The 19951-nt window shown below is 37.9% G+C and overlaps 1 protein-coding gene and 1 long non-coding RNA gene across 2 annotated transcripts in view; both read right to left on the bottom strand.

Moving 5' to 3' along the window:
* Positions 1 to 19951, bottom strand: part of antxr2a (ANTXR cell adhesion molecule 2a) — a 47252-nt gene that overhangs the window by 11510 nt on the left and 15791 nt on the right. Inside the window, exons 13-16 of the mRNA XM_082168772.1 lie at positions 17717 to 17767; positions 16342 to 16437; positions 14782 to 14955; positions 14519 to 14599 (exon numbers count right to left, since the gene is read on the bottom strand). Coding sequence (XP_082024898.1) covers positions 14519 to 14599; positions 14782 to 14955; positions 16342 to 16437; positions 17717 to 17767 — 402 coding nt within the window. The remainder of the gene's footprint in view (positions 1 to 14518; positions 14600 to 14781; positions 14956 to 16341; positions 16438 to 17716; positions 17768 to 19951) is intronic.
* On the bottom strand, positions 1330 to 11999 carry LOC309498234. Its single transcript, XR_014205885.1, has 2 exons — positions 6122 to 11999; positions 1330 to 5436 (listed from the first exon to the last, which is right to left on the bottom strand). It is a non-coding gene; the product is annotated as an uncharacterized lncRNA (long non-coding RNA).

The raw sequence follows: 19951 nt of genomic DNA, 5'->3' as shown, positions 1-19951 counted from the left end.
ACACTATTCCTTTGAATAAGGAGAAAACATAACTAAACTGATATACAGTTGTTGTTGTTTTTTAAATACAGCTATTTTAATTAAAATAGTCTTCAAATAGTCTTTCTACATCCTGTGGGTTAAGATATGAAATTAAAACAATAATATTGAAATAAAATAAAAGTTTCATATACAATTTTTTTTTGTATACACTTAATAATTTACTCAAAAAAGTTTCCAAAGAGTTGAGTCTGCACATATTCTCTTTTATTTTGATTTATGACCTCATGATGCTTTTACGAGCAAGTTCCCCTCATTATTTAACGCAAAAAATTCAGCTTTAAATTACAGTAGAGAAAAGGTTTATTTATGTGGTGCTATAAAGCACAGGAGTGTAAATACACACTGGATGCACACCCTGCTATATTCAGTAGTAACCCTGGTGATAAACCATCTTGTTATGTCTACTGGGGAAAATATGCTTATCAAGCCACATGGTAATGTAAGCAGTAAATAACTTGATCATTTCACAGCAACAGTGGAAATCTAACAGCATGAAGCAGCTTCAGGCCACACTACATTACTAAGGAGAGCTGAATGTGTGCGTGTTTTTTCCCTTCTAGACCATAACTGTGAGAACTGGGTTAATGTGACCTGAGTTGGTCAGACAACAACTGGTCAAGAGGAGAACACACACACACACACACACACACAAAACACAACACTAGTACTTTAACAGAAGATCATTTTTCAATGTATACATACTATCTGAAAGATTCCACAGTGCAAGCACTTATCCAAAGACAAGACAATTGCAGTACAGGTGTAACACAATGATTCAAGCCAATAATCACAATGAATAGCTAGACTTAATCCCATTGCGTCAGCCTCTTGATCACTATTGTTCAGGACTCCACACAAGACAACCCGTGACCTTTCCTCTAGCGTCTGCCCCAGCCTCCCATGGAGACCAGACACCAATCACTACGTCACACCTTACATCTACTTCTCTTCAGACATTTTGTTCATCTCCTCTTCAGGTTCCATGAACTCACAGCTGCATTTCTATAGCAGATTCTTCCATTTCAAAATAGTTTACTGTGATCAGCAGGGAATGGCCAATAAACATCTTTTAAAAATGTACCTGGACTAAACTGGCAAGAAAACAATCACCGCAAAATCTCTGATAATACTCACTGACCACTAAGCTCAAGAATTTTTGTTTTTAAATGTAATTATTTTGAATTCACTATTCAGTGACTATAAAAAATCAGGCCCCTATGAATTGTGCATGCACAGATTTCCAGCATTAATTACACTGACTGTAATATGTTGAAACCTATTCCATAATTATTACTTTTTTTTTCTTTTTTTCGAGCTAGGCCTGCCAATGGGATATTTTACAAAGGAAATGTTATGGAGTGCGGTGTAGTAACTGATTACATGTAATCTGGATTATATAATCAGATTCCCAAAAAATAAGTACTTGTAATAAAATTATATTCCATTTTAAAATACTTGTAATCAGACTATTGATCAGACATTTTTATTGATTACATGCTATTCTCACAATGAGAGTTAGTAATTAATAATTAATTGATTCTAGTACGACTTATTTAAAGAGATCAATACTTTTATTTAGCAAGGATGCATTCAATTGATCAAAAGTGACAGTAAAGACAATTATGTAACAAAAGATTTCTATTTCAAATAAATGCTGTTCTTTTGAAGTTTCTATTCATCAAAGAATACTATCCTTTTATCAATGTTGCAAACATCTCTAGCTCATCTTGTTTAAATTAATAAACAAAATTCCCCATGTTCTGTCATCTATTATTCAATTACTTTTCCTGTTGTTTCAGGTTTTTGCTGTGGTATTGGTATCTGGATTGATATTTATCGTGGTACCGGTTCAGAGATATTTTAGTCGGGTATCGTATCAAAATCATACATGTATATGAGATTTTTTTTATTTTTTTTTTACATTTAAAAATTGTACTGACCCCAAACTTTTGAAAAGTATTATATATATTTTAAGTGCAGAAGCTGAGATAAGCTTCAGAATAAACTACCTCAAGGATGTGAATAGCCTTAATTATCTGCTCAAATCAATATACAACAGTATAGATTATCTATAATTTCAAAAACAACTGCAAGATTGTTGTCTGTACAGATCCAAAATGGATCAGGTATCATGACAAATCATATCAATATCTTATCAAATCATAACCAACAAGTGAGATTCAGGAAGAAAAGGTCTTGTGCCCTGAGAGAAAGAGGCTGTACCACAGCTCTGTTCCCACTGTTTTAGGAGGAGGAGTCTCTTTTCAACTATGCAGATGTCATGATAATGAGCTGCATGCTCAGGCTGGACGTATTGTGACTGTATGTCTCTATCTGTGTGCGAGAGCATGTTTTTCTCCCACTAAAACCAAACATGTCTTGGGCAGTGGCGTCAGCCGGTTTCCCAGTCATTGTCTTTAAATGAAGTTTGCAAATACTATTGAATTGCCTAGAAGCAAAAGACAAGGGGTTGGGGGGGAGTGTGTGCGCTCTTCACTTTGATGGTCCAACCAGTGACAGCATTTAAGGCTGAGTATGTGTGTTAGGCCCTGTGGATGAGTGTGGGTATATTTGGACGGGGGGTGGGACTGGCTATTAAATGGAGGATGACAGGGAGTAATTATTCTAATGCGCTACTTTGCAGTGTGGCTGGGTTAAGGTGTCAGCTGCGAGTCATTAGGCCTGACATGCGCTGGATAGCGACGAGACAGCTGTCTCCCTCCCAGGTGGGCTGACCCACACCGCTGCCACCGCGCTAACCGGCCAACATCAGGGCGCCTCTAGAACCGGTTAGTCCAGTCCTGGTAGCAGCCATGTTGTACCCTGGCTAATGAACACAACCTCTTCAATTGTACTGCCCTAACACTCGTTAACTTTCTGTCTCTTCAGAGGGGGAAAACATTAGTAGAAAGAATTTCAATTCCTAGCAGGTCAAAAAGATAAAGAGAAAAGTCAGTAAAATAAAATTATTATTCATTTTTGTTGTTTTGCCAAACGAACCTGGAATAAGTCATCCCATATCCCAGAGCAGAACAAAACAGTTTTACGCTACATTGAAACCCCCCAAAATGTAAGTCAAAGAAAACTAATAAGGAAATTCATCAAAAATGATAGCAGCGTTCATTTGCACACGCTGTCTTTTACGGCTGTTTCAGTCAATTATTCAAATCCAGTAGCGGTACAAATACACCCAAAAAAGCAATTTGCACAGTGCATTTCCCCAGTTTGCAGACCAAGTACTAGGTTAAGGAGTAAGGACTCCACTGCATATCTGGATAGAAGTCTGATTATAACTCTCTTCTCTGTCATTGGATCATATCCATCATTGCTCTGCCATTACTGCCAAAAAATGTACACAAACATGTAATTTTCTTCAATTTACATTCTACATTCTGCAGTCTGTAATAAGCCTAATTGATATAGATTATGATTATTTTGACTTAATATAAATAATTAAAATGCAGTGCTATTTCAGTGCATTTAGCACTTGTTTAATATAATATAATATAATATAATGAGCGTTGCCTGCTCGCCACACCGGTCTCGAGTCCCACGGAGGAGTTTAGTAAGGATAAAAGGAGGAGTGACGACAGTGAAGGACGAGAGAGGACCAGGCCTGGACTTTATGTTGTGTTTATATGCAGCAGTCTTCCGTAAGGGGCTGTCGTTTTACTTTCATTTTGTTGTTTATTTTGTCATTAAAAGTTATGTTTAAAGTTATGTTTAATGTTTTGCTGGAATAATATAATATAATATAATGTAATTATATTATAATATAATATGATTTTATTATAATATATTATAATTTGTAAAAATGCCATTTCAAAAAGGCAATAAAATGCTTTTTTTTTTGTTTTGTTATTGCTGTAAATGAGGTAATAAAAGCTGCCAGCATAATCATTTAAAAACATTTAATCAAAATGCTGTTTAAAATTGTTTTAGACGTAGCATAGAATCTCATACCACAGGAAGTCAATTTTCCAAAAGTATTTCATGTCAACTATCTTACAGTAAGAAAAGATTAAATCTATTGTTGTCTCATCTGAAACAATGTTAACAATGAAAAAATCCATACTCTTCTTTTTTTCTTTTTTTTTTTTTTAAATGTAAGCAACAACCTAGGTATTAGACAAAATAAAGATCCAGTCTGTGACAACACACGTAACTGTGTACAGTATACATATATATGAATATGATTTATTTGCATATGTTCTGATTCTGGAGAGTCAGTGCCCCCGAGCCAAGCCTTGGATGGCAAAGACAGAATTAGTGCTAATATATGCAACCATAACAAAGAGCAGAACTTTCCATATCCTTATGTTACAGAGGATCATATCAACCCATACCCGATGGCCTTACTTATGAAAAGTCATGAATCTGTGCATATGTACCTTAGAGCAAAGTTCACAGAGAAGACCTACGAAGGCAAAACAGTGTTAAACTAACCAAAATGAGACCGCAACATCCCACAGACAGAGATGAAAACAGAAAATGAAATGTTCACAGAAAATGTTAATGCTTCTGCTCTTCTCCATATTCTTTAAATTTGAGCTTATCAATGTAAAGCAACATGTTTATGAAAGAAGGATCTGGGTAGAATATTTTTGCATGATTTTATTTTCAAACCATTTTGTGTTAGAAAAATCCTAAAAAATCTTTCACTTAAATCCTGAATTTCTGTTCTGTTTTCAGTTTTCAGAGTCAGACGCAGGTCTTCTCAGCTGGTGGGTCGTGACCCAAAAAAAGGGTCATAGGCCTGCTCTGACAGAATTGTAGCAGGGAAAAACAATGCTAAAAGCAAATAATGAAATGCATACAATATTATATAACCATAATATCGTGCAAAGTTAGAATATCAAAATATTGGCCTATCAGGAGTGTAGATTCATTGTTGACATTGTTTTTGTTTTTTTTGTTGACGTCAAATCCTGTAACGCCAATCAATCTCTACAGGTCCCAACAAGAATAGATTAAATGAAATGCAAATGCTTTATTTTAAGGATATTTTTGCTTAACGCTACATGTATGTGGTAACATACATTACACAAGTCTGCTTCTTTGTTGGGTCACCACTTGTTTTGTTCAAAAGATCTGAATACTGAAGCAAAACCAGTTGAGAACCACTTCACATAAATTCACCAACAAATAATACCTAGATCAAACCTAAAGTCAGACTTCCTGCATGAATCAGAGTTGTTTCACAATGTATTATTAAACATTACGGGAAAATCCCTCAGTCCTTAAATGTCGTAAGACAAATGTGTCAATATGAGACAATGACGTTTTTACTCGCATGCATGCCAAAGTGAACATCCATTATACCAAAAAAATGCTCCATGAATGACCCATGATTCCAATGGGTCCAAAACTAGAAACACACAAGACTTTCTGCTTCTAATCAGGACGACCAGTGGAGGCCAAACACGCATATGTTGGGATTTCATGTTTTATGAGAATTTTTCATAGACAATGATTTTTATACAGTACAAAATGTATATTCTATCACCTAATCCTAAATCTACCCCTAAACCTACCCATCACAGAAAACGTTCTGCCTTTTTACATTTTCAAAAAACATCACTTAGTCATAAGTGAAAAAACATTCATAATCATAAGCTGTTTTCCTCATGGGGGCCAAAAAATGTACCCACATTGACAAGGATCTAGGATATTGCAACCCCCCCATGTGTAGCCAAACATGTTTTGGCTGATTTATAAGCCTTTTTAACTAGTGAGGAATGAGGATCAATAAAATGTCCTCACTAGCTGGTTGTCATAATATTTAACTATACAAGTAAGGAAATTAGACCCTCACAAGTATAGCCAAATACACACACACACACACACACACACACACACACACACACACACACACACACACACACACACACACACACACACACACACACCCACCCACCCACACCCACACCCACACCCACACCCACACCCACACACACACACACACACACACACACCCACCCACACACCCACCCACACCCCCCCCCCCCACCCCCCCCCCCCCCCCCCCCCCCCCCCCCCCCCCACCCCCCACCCCCCCCCCCCCCCCACACACACACACACACACACACACACACACACACACACACTTCATCCTGAATCCCTGCCTTTCATTAGATCTTCACATCAGACCTCTAGAGATCATCACATGTCATCAGTGGCTTGATAGTTCCTCACTTTCCTAACTATCCTGCTGACCACAGTTTATGTCTTTTAAGTCCTAATGTCGCTACTAAAAATAAAAATAAAAAAGACAGCTTGTGACTGCGAATTCCTTCTTCATAGTGATTCTAGACTATAGAATAATATAAATATATAGAATTAAGAATTTATATAAGTATATCAAATTGTATGCATTGGAACAAAATGAGCAGCATTCTGAAATTTATACTGTGTAAAGCATTCGTGTTGGACAGATAGATGGGTAAAATATGCAAAACTTCTTGGGGTAGGAAATTTATGCGACTGCCACTTCGGAAGGGTTTGGGCCATCTGATGGGTTAAAACTATTAAGACCACAAGAGCAGTTCTGCATCTGTGCACACAAAAATCAGGATTCAGAACTACTTAAATGCATTTGTTTTGAGACCCACAGATACATATCCAGATTATTGTGATCAAAACAAAGTAAACAAGCCATTTCTCATAGATCTGCTCTCTTTATGTCAAAATCTCTCTGCTGCAACAAACCCAGAGACCTTCGTTTCTACTTGATTTGATGATATATGATGTATGGGACAGAATGACCTATAACTCATTAAGGTTGACATCATCATTAAAGTTACTATGTTAGATTATAAACTATTATGATGATCTATTATGATGATGAATGTCATATGGATTGTGATTCACATTTCTTTAATTTTGATAAACCGTGAGATCAGCGAACAGAAGTTTTGGAGTGACTCTAGAGAACAGAAGTATGACTTTTTGATTTCCTTTTTTGAGGGCACTAGCTTTCCTCCTCTGAGAGAATGTTTGACTGACAAGACGGAACAAATACATAAATGAATAAACCAATTTTTTCAACAGCTGCACTATAATTGTCACATCTGTGTCCTTTCTTCCAATCAATAATGAACCACAAGTTGTAATTTATTTATGGGCAATTCAGGCTCTAGTGATGAAATGTTAAAGACACTCCAAACACAAAGTGATATAGGGATGCCAAACTTGCCATCTTAAAAATACATCTGCTCAAAATTACATGCTGCATTGCATTAGACCTGTAAGAAAGTGACTTTTTGCCCAAATTGAGGGACCATGAGTCTTATCTATAATATGATGTGATACAAGATCTAGGGGGAGATCCCGGGGTGCTGTTTCACAGTGTCTAGCCAAACACTGAGTTTCAGTGGTAACAAAAATCAAGCCATAGCGTCAAAGTCCTGCGTTTTAACACTATTAAAGTCATGCTTTTATGAGCACAATTAATTACTGTCTAATAAAGATTAGAACTGCATTTAATATTGCTTGGGCCAACGGTTTAAAATAAAGAGGGCTCCCACATTTGCATATTAAAACTAATTAGCATAATCAAGCCGCTGAAATCCCATGCATGGTATTCAGAGAGCTAAAAATGTGCAGCACAAGCTTAAATGGTCCATTATGTATTATACGCCTTAAATATACAGTTTATAAAATATACAGGATTGGTACTGCTGGTGTACCTTTAAAATCGAAATATTAAATTTATTTCAATATTAAATTAAATTAATTTAATCTAAATTTGTGTAAACATTTTATAAGCGTCTCTTTTTCATTTTAATAAGTGGATATATTGAATTACACATTTGAATGCCACCGTTCTCAATTACTCTTCTATTATCATACCGTATTTTAATATGACCATAGTTGCAAAATGTGCATATTTAAAAACAAACCACTAAAACAAATGTCTACAAATGGCCTTTCAAACAGTCATGCACTGTATTCATCACTTTAAATATTCAAATTGATCAGACGAGGGAAGGAGTGAATTACAATACATTACCGATTCCCTGTATGATTTCCATAGGTCTGTCACACTTAAGGAGAAAAATCAATGCGACAAAGCAGCCCAGGGAATGTCTGACACTAACAGTAATGCTGCTTAATTAAAGCCAAGATTCCAGCTCTCATTGCAACGAGGCTTTGATTTTAATAGACGATGAAGAAATGGCCCTGCACATTGACGCGAGCACATTTGTAGCCAGTCTGGCCAAGGGAAAAAGAACACACACACACACACACACACACACACACACAGACAAACGCGGCAGGACATCAGCTCGGATAGAATCGGGGTTAAGGGGAAGTACACAGAAGCATGCGCCTGTGTTAAACAGTCTGCTAAAGGGGGCAGGTACCAGCCCACCCAGCTAATCAGCAGAATGTGCTCCGATACAGGAGGAAAGGGATTTCTGAGCACATGCCTCTGTCACATACATCACTAATATAAAAACCTCTGTAGGCTAAAACGCTTGACCTCAATATGGAAATAAATTACAATGCAAACAAAAAGGATGGAAAAAAAATCAAATTGTTAATGGATTGCATTTTGTTTTACTCGGATCAAGCCTTCAATCCAGAAAGAAAGTTTTAAGTCAAATTAAGCCATGCTGATAAGATTATAAAAAAAGGATTGAAAGCATATAGAGAAATCATAACAATGACAAAAAAAAAAGGTTTAATTTTTTGTTAAATGTTTGTTTTTTTCCCAATTTAAACCATGTTAAAAAACATTTTATTTTAGCATAAATTTACATTTTCCAGTTCAAACCGTTTTTTATTTTTATTTATTTTTTATATATATTTTGAAGTGAATGGAAATTTATTTGCACTGCTGAGGATTGAAAGATTACACTAATGGCAATTTAATAGTGCTTAATGTACTGGAGACAATGGCTAGAGCCTCATCAAAAAAGGAAAACGCTATTTATCTACATTTGTGGACATGTTAGTTCCTCTCCAAACCCATCTAGTGCATACACTACTCCAACCCAAAAGCTCTGTCATGATTTTTGGCACTCCCCACCCCCACTTTCTAGTTCCCAGTGCCACCCTCCAAACCAGCTCATTGGGGTCCCCAATCTAATCCTGTTACCAGGAGGACTGGCTGTTTGAGGAGGCTCATAGATTAACACGGCAGACATTGTCGAATTTACAACCAGCCACGTGGACATCTGCCCTACTTTCTGCATTACACATACCCCCCCACCAAAAAAAAAAAAAAAAAAAAAAAAGAGAGAGACCTGGTTCAAAGAGCAAGGGGCCATTTCATGAAATCGGCAAGCCAGTCATTGTTAAAGCTGTCATTTCTCCTCTGGGGCCGGTGCGCTTTAACTGAACTGTCAGCCTTCTACTTAATGCTTGTTAAGGGTAACAGGCCAGTCTGCTGATAGCACTAATGAGGACCAGAAAAAAGACACAAGCATGTTTAAAGGATGCACACCGATTGTCATAACAAACACAATGGTGTCGTAATGGCTACAAAAATCAGCTACTCAAGGAAAATGATGAAGATGTGAAGATTTACAGCAGATGGTGAAAGACTCATACTTCTATAAATATGATAATGTTTTGTTACACGGTCAGCTCTCCGCTTCCATAAACAAGTGCTTTCCTCTGCTTTATTATTTGTGACGCTTTGATTTAATTCCAATTACACCATTAATTAGAAATCTTGTGCCCTCTGATCTAGGGTATGTTTCAACTTAATAACATTTGCCAGGTTTTATTTGTTCATGGAAACCGGCGCTTGCTTGTATCTGTTCACAGAACAGAGAGTGTTGTTGTTTTTTTCCTAGAGCCAAAAAAATAAATAAATAAAAAATCTGTATTTGTCACATAACATCATGTGATAACACAATCAGAGAGAGATTAAATCATTAAATACTATTAAGCACTCTTATCTCCTGTAATTTTTCTTGAGATGTGAGTACACAATTTGTGTTCTTGTTTAATCAGCACATTGATTATACGAAATCTGCATATCAATGGGATTCATGACAAAAGGATTTTTTTGGGCGAGAAATTAAGTCATTTAAATGCAACCAAAAACAATAGTGCCTTAAAGCTGAAGTGATTCATGTCTGCACACAGCATCACTAACTGGAATTGCAGTAATAATTGTTAAATCAAAATAAACAGATTCCCCTGCCTCAAACTAACACCACTGGTTGAGTCAATGTTGTTGTGTGAGCCTGTCGGGATGCTTAAAAAACATAATAATCACTGGAAAATAAAAATGAGTGCAATCACTGCAAAAATAACAAATAAAAATCAGTATTTTCAGTATCTTAGTCTTGTTATCAAGTAAAAATATGAGATGTAAAATTTGTTTCTAAGATGTAAAAATGTTTCATTTTGAATGAAGTTTTTCTCCCCTCATTCTTGTCTTTCTTTTTTAAGCATAGACCTCGCTAAATGTTGTTCGATGTATGCTTAAAACACAAAAACAACCATTTGGAAATGGGGTAATAATTCAAGATATATTCTTTGAAAACATCTTGAAGAACATTTAGATATAATTTTTTTTTATAGACGGCAAAAAAAATAACAAAATGTTTTTTTTGCAATGATATTTTGATAACCAAAGAGCAACAGTGTTTACGCATTTTAGGGGAATCAGCCTAGAAATGGCTTAGTCTCTAGAATTGGAGAAAGTATTTTAACATTGCAAAAAATCTCATAAAGGAACATGAAAGGCAACACATATTGCATATCTAAATGAGGCTGCTTCTACCTAGTGCCAAGCAAACCACATTTTCTGACAGTTGTTGCATCGCTGATTTGTTCAGCGCAGCTCAGTTCTGCTCATTAGGCAGTTGTCCCTCACTACAGCAGCCAGACCCACTTCATACTGGCCTTGCTAGTTCATTAGGACACTGTTCACTCTCTTGGCTCCCGGGGTAAAACACAAACAGTTCGCGGTCTGCCGCTCTGCGCCCTAATCCAGTCATGAGACTGGGCTCTTAAACACTATTGCGGCTAAGCCTGGCCATGTGTGCCTCCGACCTGAGGGACCCGGCCCGCCAGCCTAGAGCCTTAATTTTCCCCAGCTCTCTCTCTTGTTCTCACTCTCTCCTTCGTCCTCTACCCCGTCGCTGTTTCTCCATGCCAGCGTTGCCTCCCTCTCTTCCTCTCTCCTGCTTCTATAATGGCATTCTTCAAGAGCTGGCCCCGCCGTGCCGCCCGCTTGCAGTCTCTTAATTAAAATGCTCCCACCGCTCTGTTTATGTGACCGATGACTGTTAAATTAAGATGCTGTCACACTGGGCCGCAACAGTACATTTTTATTTATTTATTTTTGCCAGGGAAAGTTCCGCCACGAGCACCATGCCTCGGGACTGCGAGCTGACATGTTTTCTTTGTCTGAGGTCGGAATTTACACCATTTAAAAATACACTCCACCTCATTACAGCACTGCCCTAAGGAGGCAAGCAGTCGGCATGGGCTAATAAGGTATGTGTTATACAGAGGATGATTTTAATAGGGTTTAATGTATGCAGAGGCAACGCTAAAGTGACATTATACGTCTTGAACAATGCTTTCTGGGGGTGTGGGGGCTGCAATCTGCAAATCTTGTGTGTGCACCATGTCTGTATTACACATTGAGCTTGCCTTGGCTTCAAAACATCTGACAATATCGGCTCAGCCTGAGTAAAAGAGTGTGGGAGTTGAAACCAGAGAGAAAATGAGGATTGATTTCCTCAAAAAATAAAAAATCCTGCGGAACGACGTCTTGAAAATGAATATTGTAAAATCACCCCATCTATAATCACCATCAGTTATCATCATTACTCCCATACCACCCCCAAAAAATGCAATAAAAAAGAAATTCTGTCATCATTTACTCTCTCATGGCGTTCTTTTGAGAAACACAATTTTAACTGTTTTTGTCCATATAATGTAAGTCAATGAAGTACAAATCAACACTGTACCCCACCTGACTTTCACTGTAATTATGATAGAACTGTCACTTTTGGGTGAACTATCAATTCATTTTAAAACAACCCCAAACAAAATGGTGGCCTATTTTGGAGATAAAAAGTTCAATCATAGTGTGCACGTAAACAGCATGGACATGTGAAGTCTGTTTACTTCAGGGCTAATTTTGTAGGATGATACACTTGACTAAAGTTCACTTCATATTTACCCATACAGTTTAAAAGTTTGGAGTCAATACTTTTTTTTTAAAATAAATTAATACTTCAACAAGGATGCAATTAATTGACCAAAATGATAAAAATAAGATTGTATTTCAAATAAATACGGTTCTTTTTAACTTTCTATTCAACAAATAATCCTGGGGGAAAAAATTATAAATGACTGCTGAAAATTTAGTTTTGCCATCACATTAATACATTACATAGGAATGTATTTTTATTGTATTTTTGATCAAACAAAAAATGCAGCCTTGGTGGACATAAGAGACTGCTTTCAAACACATTAAAAAATCTTACTGTCCCCAAACGTTTGAATGGTAGAGTAAATGATGACAATATTGTCATTTTTGAGTGAACAATCCTTTTAAGACCCACAGCAGCAGGAGAAACAAAAGCCTTTTCTGCGGGTCCCATCTCGAATTTGCCTTTGTGTGGCAGCTCTCTGGGGTTAATGTATGTTAATGTATCATTTATAAAGGTGCTTATTAGTGTGTTTTGCAGACTGCTGCTTTGTAAAACAATACCGAGCCCTGCCGAGACAGTTAGTTAGAGGTGGTAGCGAGAAAGAGAGAGAAACACAGGGGCGGGCGGGCGGGCGTGCGTTCAAAAGAGCCCCCGCCAGTAATAGGCCAGCCCTTGACGCGCTGCCACCTTCTCTACCTGCTGTCCCCTGCCGCTCTTTCCGGAAACTTGACGGCAGATGTTGCAGCGCTAAGCTGGCTCTGAAGTGCCTCTCTGGCTCCCCGGTCTCCCTAACAACACAGTCAAACCACATTAGATCTCTTTATTTGTGCCCCAGGCAAGTTCGGCAGTGCAGCTGTGTCCACCCTCCGCTCTACCTTTGGTGTTGGAGCCCCTCAGGCGGTAAATGGGAGAGCAGAAAGTGTTCAGGCTGTCTTGAAAAAACTACATCTGCTGACAATCCAGCAGTCTGTCTGTGGGCGGAGTGGGGGGAGGGGCCGGGAGGGGTCTCCGAGCTGAACAGATGTCTGCGACAACCTGCTTCCTTACACCTGTATGAGTCCTCGTAACCCCACGGATCCAACGCTGAAAAATTCATGACCCCCGAGGGTTCCTGTCGGGCATCAAAGCCCCCCTCTCTCTAGCTGAGAGTACGCGGCCCACCTTGGCTCTGACGAGGGACTCCTCGGGCTTTGATAGCTCATGCCTGCACCCAGTGCACTTGATCAAGGGCTTGAAAGTCTGCACGATCGAGCTGTGGCCTCACTGAAGTGTGCCAGGGTCCCGCTCGGAGGCTCCAGACCCTCATCTCAGATGTATTGAGTTACAAAGGTTTTAACAGTTCTTTTGAAGAAAGTAAAACAGAACAAGTGGCTCAAGCGTGACTGGGATATTTCAGCTAATGGGAGCACTAGCACCGCGGATGCCGTGAGGACTTTTTCAAGATGAAACAAACCCAAACAAATGCTTCAAACTGTGCACTACTTTGGACATTTTTTTTTTTTCAATTGTAGTGCACAGACTTCTGAAGCCTGTTTACTTCAGTGCTAATTTTCTCTTGTCTCACAAGAGGATGATACACTTGAAATTCACTTCATATTTAATATACACTACCGTTCAAAATATTGGAGTCAATTCATACTTTTATTCACCAAGGATGCATTAAATTGATTAAAAGTAAACAGTAAAGACATTTATAATGTCGCATAAGATTTCTATTTCCAATAAATTCTAGTCATTTGAAAGTTTTATTTATCAAAATATCGTGAGCAATATTCCTAAAAAAATATTAAACGGTGCTACTACTCCTACTACATCAGCTGAAAAAAGCTGAAAATTCAGCTTTGCTATCACAGAAATACATTATAAATGATTAAATAGAGAAGTTATTTGTAATTGTAATAAAACTTCACAATATTACTATTTTACTATATTTTTGATGAAATAAATGCAGCCTTGGTAAGCATAAGAAACTTTTCTATGGTGGAGTAATCTATACAACAATGAAAACAAAACAGCACATTCTGTTCTAAAATTGAATGCCTCTGAATGTTGTTTTTGCACATTCATAGGACTTTTTGTGCACATTTATTATTGCACTACAAAAGTTACAAAAGAGGAAGTGTCTGCAGCTCATGACAGTCACATCCTGTTATGAGTCTTTGCAGCTGAGGTTTGTGAAACTTGCACACATTTAATACACACACAAACTCACACACTCATAAATATCCCCTGAACGGTTACGCCACACACTGACACCCATGCTTTATGTACAACAATTGATTGGCTCTACTTTGGTAATATGTAATTTTTCCATTTTGTATTGGGGTAAACCATCTGTGGCTTACCTTATCTGCGGTCGTTGGGCGCATGAGTGAAACTCGGTCATACTGCCGCCGCAGAAGAGCCCAAAGTGCCTCAAGGCGGCCCTATGATGAAACAAGAAATACCAATATGTGGCTTAGCTTGGTTTCTTTTTCCACTCATCTCAAGCAAAGTCTTCAAAAATGATAGAGTGGAACTTTCAGGAGGACTTAGACAAACTCAAAATAAGGAAAGGGAGGAGACAGAAAGATGGTTATGGCCTCAACTGCAACAGGAAGTGACTCACCCTGATTGGAGTATACCACTTGGATTCAGGTTGATGGTATGTGGGTGGGTATGTGGGTGCAGTTGGCTTTTTGATCATGGGTTCATCGGTCTCCTCTTGTATTGATATCACTGCATTCTTGGCTTTCTCTAGTCGTGCGCCCTCCTCTGTGGACCCTTTCTCTCCCCAACGGACCTACATAGGTATATAAAAAAAAAGGTATTATATTATATTATATTACATTGTATAACTAAAAAGTATACATAATATATATATATATATATATATATATATATATATATATATATATATATACAATAAAGTACTTTTTCTTAGTTTGCCCTCACTGAAAAGGGCTTAATTAAAAGTGCACTTCTCAAGCTGTAGATTAAGTCACATCAATATAGAACAGCTTTTCAATAGAATCCCTGGACATTCCAATCTGCAACAACTCTTAATTAATAAAACATTCTTTGCATCCCATGTTTCCCTCTTCAGACGTCAGCATGTGTTTTAAGTAAAGAGGAAGTAGGCATACTTAGGTAAACCTCCTCCCCAGGTCCAGAGATAGCTTCAGAAATGGAGATAGGTTGTCTGGATGAATGAAAGCTTTCGAAACATTAAAAGATAGTTGTGCCTCAGTAAGCCCTGAGCCCTCTCATTCCCTTGCACACTCATGGGAAAGGTTAGTAGAAACGGTTTCCAAAGCTTTCAGAAGGAACTTCAGTGATGTCTTCTTTACATGGGAGACTGGAGGAGGGGTGGCTGAGCATGAATCTAATATCCCTTTTAAAACCAGCTTTGAGATGCATACAGTGCCAAGTAGCACATTTCAGCTGAACAAAAGTTGAATGACAGAATGGAAGTAAGCAAGAGGAATTAATCTCGTCACAGCAGTTCTCAATCCTTTAGCGTCAACATGACTTAAGACAGCGGGACATCATTGAGGCCGAACTGGCAGGGCCCTGTCACGTCAAAACCATCAGTCAGGGGCTGTGCTACATTCTATCAGAAACTTTGAGGTGTGCTGAGCTTGACATCACAGACACAATGGCTTTCATACAGGACAGAAGAACAAGTGCTCTTTGTGTGGATCAAAAGACAACAATATGCTTTCTTAGTTAGTTCAATTTTTGTTTCTACAACAATATATCCAAGTAATGCAAAGAATGGAACAGAGCAGGTGACTAGGGATGTACCGATATTTAATTTCATGTTATATCCGATAACCCATGAATGGCTTATATTAAAATGACAGAAATCTTTAATGTCAGCCGATAACTGATATGGTTTCAATATATTGTGCATGTGACCCCAATCAAAGCACTTTAAAATTACTCCGCTCAAAGTCCACTCCAGATTTTCAATTTCCTGCTCAACTCTCAGTCCACAGTCACTGGTAAGAGAAAGCCAAAGAAAACAAGAATGGTCCAAGTTTCCTAAAACCCACTTGCTTGAAGAGTCATGAACACTCTGAGAGAGAGAAAGTGGTGGTGGTAGACAACTGGAAAATGCTTAAAACCTTTTCTGTCATCAGGGGGCTGCACATCATTACAGGCATCATTAAAATGTAACGTTCACCTCCATGCGTCTGATTCCACCAGCTCCTCTTCCTCCATAGTAAGATGCATCCACAGTTGGCCACTTCTTCTTGGGTAGTGGGTCTGGCTCTGGTTTCTGAAAAAATAAATATGGACAGAAAATAAATAAAACTGAGACTTAAAGCCTCAAAGAAATATGTGCATTGCAAATACAAGAGCAGATACGTAATTGCAATCTTTATGTACACTTCCTTTCAAAAGTTTGGGGTCGGTAAGATTTTTTATGTTATTAAAATAAGTAACTTTTGCTCACCAAGGCTGCAATAGAGTGGTGCAGTTATGACATTACTTTGTAGGCCAAAACGTGGAAGCGAGTTAGCATTTTAGCACTTCCGGTTCCATCACCCCGGAGTCAATGGGTTTTTGAATGGGGTTTTGGTTAAATGGCTGAATAAGGTCTGTGGTGAACACAAGCTCAATACATTTTCATGTTTTATTCTGCAACATAATATACATCAGTATTACCCAATTCGTGATTTTTTTTAAGCTGTTTGCTAAATGTGACTACAGAGGCTGTCGAGGAGATTAAACGTCATCACGCCGAACTGGCTCAGTCCGCTTTTACAGCCTTATTATGTTTATAATTGTGATCTTATAAACTATCTAACTCAAACGTTCTGGAAAAAAAAATCTAGATAAAAAGAGTAGTCGGAAGGTTAGTGATGGTGACGTTGAATTTGTGGGACCGTGGTGTAGTTCGTTTGTAGCCTACCTTTAGCTTTTTACTTCAGGCGATTACATTTAGGCTTCAAAATTCATAAAAGTTGTGTTCATCTGTGATAATTATCTTGATGGACAAAACGCGCAAGTATCATAAACTTTTGTTGATCACAGAGCTTGTTTTAAGCGATAATCCAAAAGCCTATGGGAAAATCATATTGGGTTTTTGTCAAGGGAAACAATGTGATTCTAACTGCCGGTTAGCCTACTAAGTTACGTCACACCTGCACCACTCTATTGATAAAAAAATACATTAAAAACAGTAATCCTGTCAAATATGAATTCAAATTAATATATTTAAAAATGGTCATTTTTTCCAGTGATGACCAAGCTGAATTTTCAGCATCATTACTCCAGTCTTCAGTGTCACATGATCTTCCAGAAATCATTCTAATATGCAGATTTTTTCAGGATTCCTTGATGAATTAAAAAAGTACTGACCCAAAACTTTTGAACTTTCATGTATATTTAAAATATTTTTTAAATAATACCTTCAAATGAACAGTAAATAAACATTGTATGTATTCTATAAAATAATTATATGCATTTTATATCAAAAGTATATACATTCAAAAAACACTGATTACATTTTTTTAATAAAAAATATTTATATTTTATACAAAAAAGAATCTTACAGGTGGAGGTGGAGATCGACGAGTAATTTGACGGGGTGGGTCTTTAATAACCTGAGAAGAGAGAGGAAAAAATGCAAAGTTAATTAAGCAAAGTTAGTTATCGCTGTCTAAGGATGTGATTCACAATAGAACAAGCCTGAGACCACCACAATTGATTACAGGGTCTGCTTGTAAACTAACGCTCTAGGCCCCTGGTGCAAAATAAAGAAGGCCCAAAAATCAACTTGTTGACATGGGAGTCTTTGGGGTGAGCATGGTGGTCCGTTTATCTCTTAATTAATTGGATGAGGTTCAATCCCCTGCATTCCCCCAATCATAAAGTCCTGAGGAATTAATTAGCTGCAATGAAATGCAGAAGGGAAACTTGGGCTTCACTCCAGGTCAATCCCCAGTGCAAAGGAGAGGAGCATTAACAGGATGAAATGTCTTCCTGTAGCACTTTCTGTGACAGCTTATCTGTCATGAGAAACACTATGCTGGATTCAGCAGGTGACTTCTCTCACAGACAAGATGTCTTCCTCACTGGGAATGTCTTTGGCATCCTCTGACTCTGGTGTTGTCAGAGTAGTGACTGCTCAGCAAACTGCTTATCAACTGACCTGACACGTCTAACCACTCTTGGATGTGATGGGTAAATGTGTTAATAGACAAAAGTGAGTTTGGGTCATGTTAAAAGGGCGTCGTGTTAAAATACTGCAATGTAATGGCTACATATGCAATTTGAAAACTTGAGCCTCTGTAACAGAATAGACTCCAACAATCTAGATAAAACGCCTTGGATGTGACCATGTTTCACTTGTCAACCATGTAACACCTTCCATTGCAGCTGCTTTCCAAAATGGAAGCAAGCCTTGTCTCATTAAACATGAAAGATGCATACAGTGCCATTGCAGGTTAAGCATTTACTAAATTAGTTTTCAGGGAAAAATGCCTTTTAATCATCACATATCATGGGCAGAACAGCTGTTTCATTCACATTAAAGTGCACTGATACCATTTCACCATTGTTACCATTATAATGATGGAAAATGATCAATTAGAGTTAATTAATTGCTCTTTGACTCATAACTGACTGTTGGAAAATCCAGTCCTATCCGTCCGTGGGGCCCCAGTTTGTTATGATTAACATAACTTTGGACAGAACCTTGTGCTAAAGGATTAGCTTCTTCTTTTTTTACAGAGTAATTAAAGAGCAGATTTATATTTGCCAGCCATATTGTGGGATAAATAAGGCATTACACAAATGACATGCTGCGCTGTTAGGTTCTCAAACTACCTGACGGACAGATGTGAAGCCGGGACAACCCTTTAAATGTGGTTCAGGCGATGAAGAGCTGATAATTAAATCCAAAATGTCAGTGTGCTTAGCCATCTGACACTCGCACGAGGGGCTAAGAACTAGTGGCACAGCTGTGGAATCAACCAATCACAGTCCAGCGGTGCAACATCCCCATATGGCTTTTGGGATAATTGTCCAATTGGAGTTTATAATCTGTCCATTTCACCCCTCTGAACACACTGTTGTGTCAAGCTGTTTTCCAGGCTTAACATGATCATGGACAAGTAGCAGGTAGCATATTTGCAAATTAAAATGGTGCATTTTCATTAACATAAAATTAACCTGTTTGCAGTAAAACAACAAATTAATGACCTAAGAATGTATTACCAAAACATAATTAAACAGATGCCTTTATCCAACAGTAATGATTTTTTTATATTATATATTATGTACTGTACATACTGTATCTATATATATATATATTACGGCACTTAAATTATAAATTATATATATATATATAAAGAGTTGTGTGATATACAGGCGCAAAAACACATAATTTCATACTTGACCCTCGACTTTCTTATGGCCTAAAATGAATTCCAAATGTCTGCATTTAATATGACTCATATTTGGTATATTTTAATTTGACTCATATTTGGTATATTTGCGGAGGATATGCTGGTGTGACTGTGGATACTAATGTGTGTGTTTCGGGGGGTGGGGGGGTGAGGTGCTTCTGTATTTCTCTGATTGCTGAAAACTGGCAAGGCTGAGTTTAAATATTAACAAAGCACACATGGCCCTTCTCTTGTGCCGGGGTCCCTGATGGAGAGGAACAGCAGCTCCTCCACCAAGACAAACAGGGCCGAGTCCAGACATGCTGCGGGGGGTTTACATTTTAATGCCTTTGTTGGTTTTCCAAAATATGCTTCCATCTCATCCTGGAATGGCTCCCA

Source organism: Leuciscus leuciscus (assembly GCF_965113295.1).
Source record: "Leuciscus leuciscus genome assembly, chromosome: 5".
NCBI lineage: Eukaryota > Metazoa > Chordata > Actinopteri > Cypriniformes > Leuciscidae > Leuciscus > Leuciscus leuciscus.
This window is presented reverse-complemented; position numbering and strand designations above follow the sequence as displayed.